At 43.6% G+C, this 13,568-nt stretch overlaps 1 protein-coding gene across 2 annotated transcripts in view; it reads left to right on the top strand.

Annotated features, from left to right (window-relative positions):
• The window catches only part of PTPN12 (protein tyrosine phosphatase non-receptor type 12), a 126,173-nt gene that overhangs the window by 61,028 nt on the left and 51,577 nt on the right, over window positions 1-13,568 (top strand). For both annotated transcript variants that reach the window (XM_090041936.1, XM_090041937.1), the window contains exons 4-6: window positions 1,579-1,674; window positions 3,661-3,699; window positions 4,626-4,697. In XM_090041936.1, the coding sequence (XP_089898062.1) occupies window positions 1,579-1,674; window positions 3,661-3,699; window positions 4,626-4,697 (207 nt within the window). The remainder of the gene's footprint in view (window positions 1-1,578; window positions 1,675-3,660; window positions 3,700-4,625; window positions 4,698-13,568) is intronic.

The raw sequence follows: 13,568 nt of genomic DNA, 5'->3' as shown, positions 1-13,568 counted from the left end.
ATAATTTGCAGGCTAATACAATAAATATATTAATCATTTAGAAAAAAAATACAGTTACAGTTTTGATAGAATATTGTTATAGTTTGCCCTTTGGCTGTACATCCTTAAGGGACAGTTATTAAGCTTTCCTTGCATTTTCCTTTAGGTTTCTGTCAGGTGATGCTTTTAATCACAACCTTTTGCTAAAAAAGAGGTGTTTTTCTTTTAAATAAACGTTATTTTTATATAAATTTGATTAAAAAAAGCATGAACCAATGTGTAGAATCAGTGGAGATTGAATGCTTGTATTTGATTTATAGTAAATTTTTCTGATTGCACAAATTTTACAAGCCTGTTTTAACCTTGGAAAAATGAACAATGAAATGTAACGTTATTTAAAAGGAGTTGCATTTCTTGTCTGACTTTAAAAAAAAAGATTGAACATTTTTCTTGAGACTTTCCATAATGGGCAAATTTGATAGGATGCATGTTTTCCAATTTTATCTTAAATCATTTAACAGTGGAGGAGAAAAGCTTTTATAAGTCAGGGGAATTGACAGAATTAAAGATTCTTTATAAAATGTCCACTTAATTTACAAGCTGCTCAGTTTTAGAAAATGGCCCCAAAATGTTCTCACATACCACATGTCCCCAAATAGGACGTGATGCACCTTGTTTTGGGTGTGGAAGAATGAAGAAAGTTTTTATTTTTTTCCCCCCAAAGTTATGATGGAATAGATTAGGGAAAGAACCTAATCTTTAGCTCACTCTCACTCTCCCTTTCGTGCTTAACCAAAAGCTGAAACTAGTTGCTACTGAAGTGGATCCATGAGTGGATCTAGGGTTTTGAAAAGAGCTAAAAAGTGTCTGTAGGTCTGTGAAATAATTGGGGAGAGAGCAGGAGAACAAACAGCAAAATTGTCAAGAAAGGATAGCTCTATTAATGGAACATCAAGACTATTTAAAAGAGAGAGGGGGTTGTGAAATGGAGAGCCATTACTGGGAATCAGATGGGTGATAATGAACCTTTAAGGTAATTCTGTCAGCTGCCTAAATAGAAATGCCACTGATGGCAGCTGGCATTAAACTTTGGGTAGATCAGGAATCAAAGTGGCTGTGACCATACCACTGTACTTGCAGGATCTACCCCTGCTGGACTCTGCCCCTCTATCCGTGCAGCTGCTGGAGGAAAGACCTGGGAAAATGAGCAACAGCCAACTTACAGCATCTCCACACTTATATTCTGCTTCCCTGCTTAAGACAATTATGGAAAGCTAATTTTTGAGAAAAGGGTATATGTGCTTGTGAAAAAATACAGTAGTAAGAAAAAAATTACGAACAGATGAAATCTTGACTTCTTTTGGAGCCATATTTGAAATTAGTTCCAATGGAGCCAGGATTTTGTGCACACTTTCCCACTGTATTTGGAGTGTGGTAGTGGCTAGTCCTTATCTTTTGTAAGTAGAAAAAAGAAGAGTAGCTCACAGAAGAGGGATACATTGCAAAGAGATTCTACAGTTGCGTTTAATTTATGAAATTGGGAACCTTTTAAACCAGATTTTCTTTGTGAACATTAGCTATTTCTTTGTGCAATTTTAGGGAGTATATGGGCCAAAAGCATATGTTGCTACCCAGGGACCATTAGCAAATACAGTAATAGATTTCTGGAGGATGATATGGGAGTACAATGTTGCAGTAAGTAACCTACTTTTTTCTTAACTTGTTACCTTATCCCTTGTTATGGTGAAGAATGTTAAGCAGTTAAGAATGCATGTTCATTTTACTGAAAATTCTGGAATAAGGAATGTTTACAGAAATTGAGCAATTTGGACTTTTGCCAGTCATTCCAGAGACTCAAAAATATGACAGACCAGTAATATTTAACTAGAGCTTCTTCTATTATGAATAACTTTTAAATATTCAATTTATGTACTGCCTATAAAACCATTTCATTTTGTATGTTTAGAAATATGTGCGTTTTACAAACAGCTCAACACTTCATTAATCACCTTTGTGCTACCTCTGTGGTCCATTATATTCAGGCAAAATTGGTTGTAATAAAGTTCAGACTCCAAAACGTAGGATTTTCTTACGTATGCGCTTACTCATGAATCTAGCATATATGCCTATGATGTTTGTAACTTGTTGACTTGAGTTAATATACAAGTTCTGTGAAATCTTAACATTTTCAACTGATTCATGGACATTCAAAAATGTACCCCTTCGGTTTTAATAATACAGTTTTAATATTTGAAAAAAAACAGATCACTCTGTTTCAATAAACATATGTTTAAGGATATGTACCAATGATCAGTTTCTGCCAGGAGAATTACTATTCTCCTAGTAGAAACCACAAGTGTGCAGATGTTCAAACTTCCCCCCCTTAAGCAAAAATGGCTGCTCTGAGAAAAATGACCCAGGACCAACCAGGGTTAAATCATTTCTGGGAGAGTTTCTCCCAGGAGACTGAATTTCTGCACACTTGCCCTTGACTTAACTCTTTCCGGGGATAGCCTTTCTGAGCCCAGGGTCACTAGTCAGGAGAAGAATTGAGAGAGACCTGCTCCCACCTGTTCTGTAGACTGGAAGGGGGGGAAGGAGCAGCTGCCAGATGCTCCCTGCCTGCTTCTCACTCCAGAGTTCCTGGTGTGAGAAGCAGGCAAGGGCTTCACTGTGTCACTTTCTCCACTGAGTTGCTGGGCATGGAGAGCTGAACACAGGGAGCAGCAGCTGCTCACACTGGAGTTCCCAATGTGAGAAGGAGGCAGAGAAGGACCCTGTTGGTTTCTCTTCTTAGCTCCTGGGCACTGGGAGCCAAGCTCAGAGAGTGGCACTGTCCCCTGGCTGCTTCCCTTTGGCTCCCTCCTTTTGAGTACTGAAAGTGGTGAATTAAAAGCTGGTGTAGCTAGGAGCCTGGGCTTGGAGAGGCTTTCTGCAGCTTGGTGTCCAGCCTGATTGGCCTCCTCTTTACTCTCCTTGCTGTGCAGCCAGAAGCTAGCCAGCAGGGGAACAGGCTCAGGGAGGGTCTCCCTGGAGTAATGGGGCAAAACCCCTTCCCTCCATTCACACTGGAGGCCCTGGTGTGAGAAGCAGGCATGGGGCTTTGTCCCACTGTCCAGTGTTCCTGGAAACAGGTGGAGTGGAGAAGCCAACGCTTTTTTCAGACTGTGGGATCATCCTGGCTTTGGAAAGCACAAGGAGCAGGTCAGAGGGGGCAGTTGCAGGTATTTTTGTATTTAATGTTAATGCATGAAGCTTTATGAAAAATAGCAGTCACTTTCTATTTACAAATTTTTAATCCGTTTCCTTCAATTGGTTAACGCAGAAATCTAACTCACTGTCCCGAACTGAATTCAGGGAGCAGCACAGCCTGCTGCTCATGCTGGAGTTCCCAACATGAGAAGGAGGCAGAGGATTTGCCCTGCTGCTCTCTGCTTAGCTCTTAGGCACTGGGAGCCAAGCTCAGGGAGTGGCACTGTGCAGGATGTAATTCAGACTGTTTAAAAAGTATAAAGGTACATGCTGCATCTAAGTTTGCAGTTTTTCCTATGTGTATCTTGTGCTTTAATGCAAATGGCCATTATGGATTCTCAGCACTCATTTGAGTGGAAAAGTTTCATAGCATACTTTCTTAAATGGTGTTGAATATTTTATAATTTATATTTAATTTTCCCTTTTCAGATAATAGTAATGGCTTGTCGAGAGTTTGAAATGGGAAGGGTATGTATACTATAACTAGATGGATACTAAAATCTCACTTAGGATAGTGTGTAAATAACAATGAGGCTTCATATGAAAAATCAGTCATTATTATAAATGCAGGTAAACCGCATTCAATGAAAACCATTTAGTTTTGTCATTCAGAATGAATGATAGGAGTTCCTAAATTTATATTCAGGAGCAAAATTGCATCAATATACAGCAGAACTCAGTGAGTGGGAACTGCTTTTTCATTCCATAAAGTGGGTGTACTTTGCAAACGGGGAGTACTATAGGCACCTGAATAGAAAATGAACTATTCAGTTGGGCAAATGTTCGTATACATTTAAAATGAACTAGTTCTTAGTTCTACCTCTGATTTTATCATGGAGATTTTTATGGTCCTATTGGGCATAAGTTCATTTACAGTTCATTACAGGCAAAGAATCTTGACTGTTGAGTGTATTAGGACCTCTTATCAATTGAGGGGGAATGGAAAGGCGTACTGCCTATATTTAAATCCACATATATATTTACTCAATTTTTATATACGTTTTCATCAGGGAAAGGTTACCTTCACTACTGGAGATGCATCATGGACACACACATGCCCACATGCTACTTTGAAGCAGGCCCCCCAGAATCATGAGTCTTAAGTCTTACTTTTGCAAATCTTTTGGTTATGTTTTTGGTCTTCTAAGTTTTTGGCTTTTGCTGTTTGTCTCCCATAACTTCTCTTGGTCACAAAGATTATATATTTTTTATTTTTAAATGACAGCTGAGATTCTTTCACAGGAACAGTAGCTATAAGAAAAAACACCAAATAGGATGAAGCTTGGGTATAAAATAGCAAGGATTGACAACATTTTTAATATACTTCTGCTATTGTGGTTTTCTTAAAATATGGATCCTGGATTAAATTAGGATAATGTTTTGTGTTTTAACAGAAAAAATGTGAGCGTTACTGGCCTTCACATGGAGAGGAAGCTGTAACTTTTGGACCATTTCGTGTATCTTGTGTAAGTTTAAAGTTTTGTAAATTAATTGAATGCAATGCAGCTTGGACTCTCTCCTTGTATTACTTGACTTTTTAATTTAATTTGTATATTTGGAAAGCAGTAGGTTGATATTAAGATCTAAACCTATTTTCTCAAACTAGTTTTTAGTAAAAGCTCTTAGGCAGTCCTATAAAATTGAAGACATAAACTATATTAGTCTTCAGTACCTTTTCATACTTTACAGAAAAATTGTAAATAATTGAAAGTATTAAAACATATTTTTCATGTATTAGGGCTCTTGCACGCTTGAACTAAGGCGTTTCAGAAGTGCATGAGAGCAAGAGTAAAACTAGAATAAAAAGGAAGTAAGAGGAATTAATGGTAAAAAACTGCACTTAAGCTGCAATAATATTAGAATCTGACTTTAACAGAAATATGAAAGATTCATAGATGTTTGGGTCAAAAGGGACCTCAGTAGATCATAGAGTCCAACCCCCTGCCAGGAGCAGGAAAGAGTGCTGGGGTTAGATGACCCCAGCCAGGTGCATGTCTCGACTCCTCTTAAAGACCCCCAAGGTAGAGGAGAGCACCATCTCCCTTGGAAGCCCATTCCAGATTCTGGCAACCCTGACCATAAAGAAGTTCTTCCTGATGTCCAGCCTAAATCTGCTCTCTATCAGTTTGTGGCTGGTGTTTCTAGTTACTCCAACGGGTGCCCTGGTAAACAGAATATCTCCTGTTCCTTGCTGCCTCACCCCCACTGAATTTGTAGGCGGCCACAAGATCATCTCTCAGCCTTCTCTTGCAGAGGCTGAAGAGATCCAGGTCCCTCAGTCTCTCCTTGTAGGGCCCCTAATCATATGAGTGGCCTTCCTCTGAACCCTCTCAAATCTGCCTGGATTCGTTCCCTACCCTCTAGTGTTTTAACCTTTACCCCATAATTTGGTAATGTCTGTGAATTTGGACAAAGTGCTCTCCATGCCCTCATCTGAGTCACTGATGAAGACATTGAACAGTACAGGTCCAAGGTTCAAGCCTTCTGGGACTCCACTGCCCACATCTTTCCAGGTTGATATGGATCAGTCTACCACTAGTCTGGGTGTGACCCCTAAGCCAATTTGCCATTCACCTGACTGTGTAATCATCTACATCACAGCCACTTGGTTTACTTACGTGAATAAGATGAGATACTGTATTGAAGGCCTTCTTAAGATCCCAGTAAATGACATCTACCTCAACTCCTGTGTCTAAGCGTTTTGTGACCTGGTCATAAAAAGAAACAAGGTTAGTTGGGCAGATCTACCTGCTATGAATCCATGCTGGCTGCCCTTCAGCATAATTTTCCCACTGGAGTCCCACAAATGTGATCCTTACAATTTTTTCAAAGGTTTTCCCAAGGATAGATGTGAGGCTATTTGGCGTATAGTTACCCAGATCCTCCTTCCTCCCCTTCTTGAAAATAGGGACCACCTTGGCCCTTTTCCAGTCCTCTGGGACCTGACCCTGAGCACCATGAGTACTCAAACAGCCATGCCAGTGGTTCTGCTATGACACTGGCCAATTCCTTCAGCACTGTTGGATGAAGATCCTTCCAAGTGGCCAATTCCTTCACCAAGTTGGCGGGCTGGTGTCTCTTTTGTGCCTGTCTATGATCCAGTTGGGAGATTTGTCTTGATCCATGTTCAGGAATACAAAAGCAAAAAACCCATTGATAAGAGCTCAGCCTTGTCCTCCTTATCTGTCACTAATTGCCCTAGTTTGTCCTGTAGGGGTCCTATGCTACCCTGCACCTTCTTTTTACTCCCAATATACTTGAAGACAGACTTTTTATTGTCTTTATTTTTTGTTGCCAGCCTAAATTCCATTTCTGCTTTGGGCTTTCTAACCACTTCCCTGTTAGTGCAGGCCAAGTAGGTATAGTCTGCTTTGGTAGCTACCCTCTGCTTCCACAGTCTTGAGTTCTTAAATGACTTAGTTTGTGTTTCTTTTTAAAGCAATAGTCAACAATACTTTACAGGTAATGGGCCAAGGCAGCCCAGCTTGGTTCTGAGGTGAGCTGGTATTTCTAACCTAGTTGCTACCATCACCATTCCTCCTTATTCCCTGGCTGCAATGTGGGCAAAGCATTTTTCCAATTACTTTCAGCAGTCCCTTGTGTTCAGGATTGTTGTCTTATTTCTGGGTTCAAAGATGGTTGATGAGGCCAGGACAGGATCAACAGGCTCTGTTGCAACTGGGGCATGTGTTTCCATGCAGGGTGGGTGGCTCTGGTTTCTTGATTAGGTCCATGACATGCTGTTTTTGTTGCTCCCGCTTTTCTGTCTCATGCTATCATCGTAAGGTTTCAGAGTACCAAGATCCTTGCAGCAGACTCTTCCTCCATTTTTGGGATGGTCCTGAATGATAGTCTCCCATGAGTTGATGCTGGTGTTGCATTTCTTCAAGTTCTTCAGGACATCCTTGAAGCACTTTCTCTATCCTCCTCTTGAGCATATACCTTGACTGAACCGTGAGAATAAAACTTGCTTTGGGAATCTGGAGCTGGACTTCCAGATGACATGGCTAGCTCAGCAAAATTGATGTCAGATGATCATTGCCTTGATGGTTGTGGTATTTGCTTGCTAAAGGACACTAATGTTGGTGAGTCTGTCTGTCTTTCCACTTGATTCAAAGGATCTTCTGTAGGCATCATTGATGGTACATCTACGATGACGTGTGTCTCCTGTATGTTGCCCATGTCTCAGTTTTGTACAGTAAGATGGGGATCACAACTGCTTGATAAACCATGAGCTTGGTTTGATTTTTGGGATCTTTGAACACCCATTTCCTCAGGTGTCTGAAGAATGCACTTGCAATTTGAGACGGTGTTAGATTTCTTTATAGATGTCAACCGTCTGCAAGAGATGGTATCTGAGGTGAATGAAACAACCGTTATTCTCTAGAGTCTTGCTTTGAATCTGAACTACTGGAGCTGGGGACTGTTCCTTAAGAGCTGCTTGTTGGAAGACCTTAGTCTTCTCAATGTTATGCATCAGTCCCATTTTCTTGTATGCCTTGGTAGGGACATTGACAATTCCCTGAAGGTCTGCTTCCAAGTGATCACAGACTACAGCATCATTGGTGTACTGGAGCTCAGTGATTGAGGTGGGGTGGTCTTAGTTTTGGCTTGGAGTCAGCTGAGATTAAGCAGCTTACCATTTGGTAGTTTAGCTCTATTCCAGCTGGAAGCTTGTTGGTCAAATGTAGCATTGTGGTAAAGAATATCGAAAAGAGAGTTGGAGGGATGATGCAGCTTTGCTTAACTCCTGTCTTAACCTCGAAGGGATCTGAGATAGATTCATTATTGAGAACCACCACTTGCATACTGTCATGGAGCAGGCAAAGAATGGTGGTGATTTTCAGTGGGCATCTGGACTTCAGAAGGATCTTCTACAGTGCTTCTTGGTTGACAGAGTTGAAGGCTTTTGTGAGGTCAGAGAAATCAGGGTAGAGAGTTATGTTGTTCCTGGCATTTTTCCTGGAGCTGGCAAGTTGTGAAGATCATGTCAGTTTTGCCTTTTGCTGCCCTAAACCCACACTGAGACTCCAGGAGGAGTTCTTCAGCAAGTGGAAGGAGATGGTCCAGGAGGGTTCCCATAATGCTTTCCTGTGGTAGACAGCAAAGTGATCCTTCTATAGTTTCCACAGTCGAACTTATCTCTTTTCTTGAAGATTGTCACGGTTATGGTGTCCCTGAGGCCATCTGGGATTTCCTCATCATGCTGAATCCTTAAGATGAGGGGATGGAGCTGCACTGTGAGCTTCTCCCTTCCCCTCCATGCCCCTCACCTCCCAACTTGAAGATTTTGGTGGGGATTTTATCAGTTCCAAATGCCTTGTCATTTTTCATCTGCTTGATGGCTTTCCTCACCTTATAAACGGCTGGAGGAATTCTGAGATCATCTCTCACTTGGTGTTGCGGGATGGAGTTGAGAACACTCTTGTCAACAACAGTCTCGATTTGAGAAAATCTTCAAGATGCTCCTGCCGATGGGCATTGATGGCTCCACTTTGCTTGATCAGTTCTCCTCTGTCGTTGAGTTTCTAGGGGGCTGGTCCAAGAGTACTTGGATCATAGGTGGATTTGGTGGCACTGAAAAACTCCCACACATCGTGGATGTCAGTGAGATGTTGAATCTCTTTCACCTTCTCACCATCTGTTCTTTTAATGTGTGTCCTCCTTTGGACCTCTGGCTTGGCTTGTTGATATTCAGTTTCTTTTGCTTGGTGGTGGTGTTCTGCCAAGCACACGAGGCCTTGAATTTGAGGTCATTCAAATCCTGGATCTCCTGGACATTCTCATCAAACCATTTTTGATGTTTTCTAGTAAAGAAACATCAAGTGTCTTTTCATAAGTGCCAAGATTGGTGGATTTGAAGGTACCCCAAGCACTATTGACATTGTTGATGAGAATTCACCAGTTTTTGTAGTGGCACTGGTAGAAGAGGGCTTGCTTGATTGGATTCTTGAGTCCTTTGGTGTTTATCTTCCGTCGGGGTTGCTTCTGTTGTAGCTGTCATTTGAGATCCAGTTTTGAGTGAGAAAACCAAGCGGATGAGTTGGTAATCAGTTCAGCAGTCATCATAGAATCACAGAAAATTAGAGTTGGAAGGGACCTCCGGAGGTCATGTAGTCCAACCTCCTACTCAAAGAAGAAGCATCACCAGCAAGGTCATCCCAGCCCAAGCTTTGTCGAGCTGGGGCTTAAAAACCTCCAAGGATAGAGATTCTACCACCTCTCTGGGTAACCTTTTCCAGTGTTTTCCTGTCTGCCTAGTGAGAACATTCTTCCTAATATCTAACCTAAACTTTCCTTGCTGCAGCTTGAGACCATTGCTCCTTATTCTGTCATCTGCCACCACTGAGAAAACAGTCCAGCTCCATCCTCTTTGGAACCCCGCCCCCCTTCAGGTAGTTCAAGGCTGTTATTAAATCCCCTCTGTTTCTTCTCTAAACTAAATAAATCCGTGTGATAGGGGGCGTGCCCAGGGCTGCATTTTGAGTCAGCCTGGCCACCTGTCTCTGTGGGGCTGTCTGCCCAGCCTCACCTACCATGACTTAACTCTCCCCATAATTGGTGGAAAGTGTGGGAGATTACCCATTACATGTCCCAATGTCAGGGGGTTCCATTCACCACTCTGAACCTCCCCTACACAGTGACATATGCCTCGCAGATGGCATCGCAGTTCTTAACATCTCTTGCCCCCACTGGGCCCTGTAATGCTCTAGTCTGGACCCCAACTAGATCCCTTCCCATCAGGCAGCCTGCTCTGCCATAATTCTGGGATGCCAAGTTCCCTGCACTCTTCTCGCTTTCAGGCGTGCCTCGTCCCCCCTGGGCTTTTGGCCACACAGGCTCTGGCTTCGCCTCCAAGGCCAGTTAGAACCCCAGGCCCTCTGGCTCTGGGCGTTCCTCGCGGTGGGCCCCTGGCCCTTTTGACCTTTCTGGTCCTGGCCCAAGCATTGACCAGTCGAGGGTGCCTCAAGTCAGGCTTTTGAGCAACTAGCCCACACTCTCTAACATGGGTCCGCCTTCTCGGGCCCTACTATGGGGTTACCCACCCTGGTTGTGGGGGCTGGGGTTTTAAGGTGCCCCGACCCACCTTTCACTAGGGTGGTTCACAGTCCTGGGATTTGAGTGGGGCTTCCATGCTACCAGCAGCCCCACCAGGCCTCCCTGCCCTGGCAGTGTGCAGTTTTTAGGTCATGCCCAGCACCAAGTGCCCCCTCCCCTTACCTGCCAGATGTTTCATACAGCAGTTGAACCAAGTTGAGTCTGCTTGGTTGCCAGCAGCAAACTGTTGTGTTTATATAGGTGGCCTGTGTTTTAAAATGGTTGCTGCAATCAGGCACCTGTTGGCTGCCTGACTCAGCCCTTAAAGTGGCAGGCACTACAAGTGCACTGCCACAGCCCAGTTCCCTCAGTCTTTCCTCATAAGTCATGTTCCCCAGCCCCCTCACCATTTTTGTTGCCCTTGACTTGACTCTCTCCAATTTGTCCACATCCTTTTTGTAGTGGGGGGTCTGAAACTGAATGTGGTACTCCAGGTGTGGCCTCACCAGTGCTGAATAGACGGGAATAATCACTTTCCTTGACCTACTGGCAACACTCCTACCAATGTAGCCCAGTATGCCGGTAGCTTTCTTGGCAACAAGGGCACATTGCTGGCTCATTCAGCTTATTGTCCACTGTAACCCACAGGTCCTCTTCTGCAGAGCTGCTGCCCAGATGGTCAGCCCTCAGTCTGTACTGGTACATGGGATTGTTTCATCCTAAGTGCAGGACTTTGCACTTGTCCTTACTGAATCTCATGAGATTTCTTTTGGGCCAGTCCTCCAATTTGTCTAGGTCACTCTGAATCCTAGCCCTACCCTCCAGCATATGTACTACTCCCTGCAGCTTGGTGTCATCTGCAGACTTGCTGAGAGTGCACTCTATGCCATCTTCCAGATTGTTGATGAAGACACTGAACAAAACTGGCCCCAGGACTGACCCCTGGGGCACTCCACTTAATACTGGCTGCCAGCTAGACATCGAGCCGTTGATTACTACTTTCTGTGCCTGATGCTTCAGCCAGTTTTCTATCCACCTTACAGTCCGTTCATCCAGCCTGTACTTCCTTAGCTTTCCTGCGAGAATGTTGTGGGAGACCATATCAAAAGCCTTGCTAAAATCAAGGTATATCACATCTACTGGTCTTCCCACATCCACAGAGCCAGTTACCTTGTCATAGAAGGCAATCAGATGAAGGTTGGTCAGGCATGGCTTGCCCTTGGTCAGTCCATGCTGACTGTTCCTAATCACCTGCTCCAGTGTAGGAGTAATGGATTCCATGAAGATCTGCTCCATAATTTCTCTAGGGACTGGTCTGTAGTTCCCTGGATTCTCCTTTTTCCCTTTCTTAAATATGGGCACAAAGTTTGCCCTTTTCCAGTCATCTGGGACCTCTTCTGATTGCCATGAGTCTTCAAAGATGATGGCCTTTGGCTTTGCAATGTCATCAGCCAAGTCCTTCAGTACCCTTGGGTGCACCCCATCTGGCCCCATGGACTTGTATATGTCCAGGTTTTTTTTAATAGTCCTTAACTTATTCTTTCACCACTGTTGGCTGCTTACCTTCTCCCCAAACTGTGCTGCCCGGTGCAGTAGTTTGGGAGCTGACCTTGCCTGTGAAGACTGAGGCAAAAAAGGCATCTGCATTCTCCGTCACAAAGGTTGCCTCCCCCATTCAGTAAGGGACCCACACTTTCCCGAATACTCCTCTTGCTACCAACATACTTGTAGAAACTGTTCTTGTTACCCTTCACGTCCCTTGCTAGCTGCAAAACCTGTTGCACTTTGGCCTTCCTGACTTCATCTGTACATGCTCAAGCAATATTCTTATACTTCTCTTATGCTCCTCCCTATTCATTTGTCCAAGTTTCCACTTTTTATAAGCTTCCTTTTTGTGACTTGTCAAAGTCTGCTTTTATGAAGTCCAGGGTCCTTACTCTTGTTGCTCTCCATCCTTCCTTCCCTTAGGATCCTGAACTCAATCATCTCACGGTCACTGCTGCCCAAGTTGCCATCCACTACTCCATTTCCACCAATTCTTCCCTGTTTGTGAGAAGCACGTCAAGAGTGTGGCCCCTAGTTGGCCACTCCAGAATTTGCACTAGGAAGTTGTTCCCAACATTGTCCAAAAACTTCCTGGATTGCTGGCGCACTGCTGTATTGTCCTCCCAGCAGATGTTATGGTGACTGAAGTCCCTCATGAGAATCAGGGATTCTGATTGGGAAACTTCTGCTAGCTGTTTTAAAGAAAGCCTCATTTGCTTCATTGTCCTAGCTTCGTGGTTTATAGCAGACATCTACCATGACATCACCCTTATTTCTCTCCCCTGTAACCTTAACCCAGAGACTCAACAGCCTATCTCCGTCTTCATACTGGAGTTCTGAATAATCATACTGCTCTTTTACATAAAATGCAGCTCCTTCTCTTCTTCCCTGCCTGTGCATCCTGAACAGTTTGTATCCATCCATGACTGTGCTCCAGTCATGTGAGCTCCCACCAAGTTTCTGTTATTCCTGTCACATCATAATTTTGTGGCTGTGCAAGGACTTCCAATTCTTCCTACTTGTATCCATGCATTTGTGTACAGGCACCTGAGGTAGGTAGTCGATTGCCCTGATTTCTCAGGAATAAGAGCACCTCTCCTACTGCCCCCTCCTGCTTGCTTTTCCTCCAGGTCTCTTCCCCACTTACCTCAGGGTTTTGTTCTCCATCCCCTGGCAAACCAAGTGTAAAGCCCTCCTCACTAGGTTAGTGAGCTGGTCTGCAAAGATGCTCTTCCCTCTTCATCAGATGAATCCCATCTCCTTCCCATCAATCCTTTCTGTCCTGTCTCCTATAAAATAGTCGAGACCTTCAATTGGTACACTTCTACAGGAGTTAATGGAGCTATGCTATTTATACCAACTAAAAACGTCTCCTGTAAAATAGCTTAGCTCCTAGCATAGGTGATGTGAGCCTTTTAGTGACTCTGGACACAAACAATGACATAGTCTGTCAGGTGCTAATGCTTAGGTCACAGGTGTTGCCATGATGCTTTGTGCCTGTTTTTCTGATGGAACAGAGAACAGGTGATGGTGAGTCTGTTTTGTGCATTTGGTCAGGAAGTGGGTGTGGGTGCTGTTGGAGTTGCTGTCTGGCTGGTGCTCTTTCTGGAGTTCCTAGGCATACTGACTGATCTTCCAAGAAGGGCAGGTACAGCAGCACAAGAGTCTGAAGTGTCATAGAATCATAGAGAAGTAGGGCTGGAAGGGACTTCCAGAAGTCTTCTAGTTCATCCCCCTGCATGAGGTAGGATCAT

This window comes from Crocodylus siamensis, chromosome 4 (genome assembly GCF_052110815.1).
Source record: "Crocodylus siamensis isolate JL-2025a chromosome 4, ASM5211081v1, whole genome shotgun sequence".
Lineage (NCBI taxonomy): Eukaryota > Metazoa > Chordata > Crocodylia > Crocodylidae > Crocodylus > Crocodylus siamensis.
Note: the sequence above shows the minus strand (reverse complement) of the source record. Positions and strands in the feature narration are given on the sequence as shown.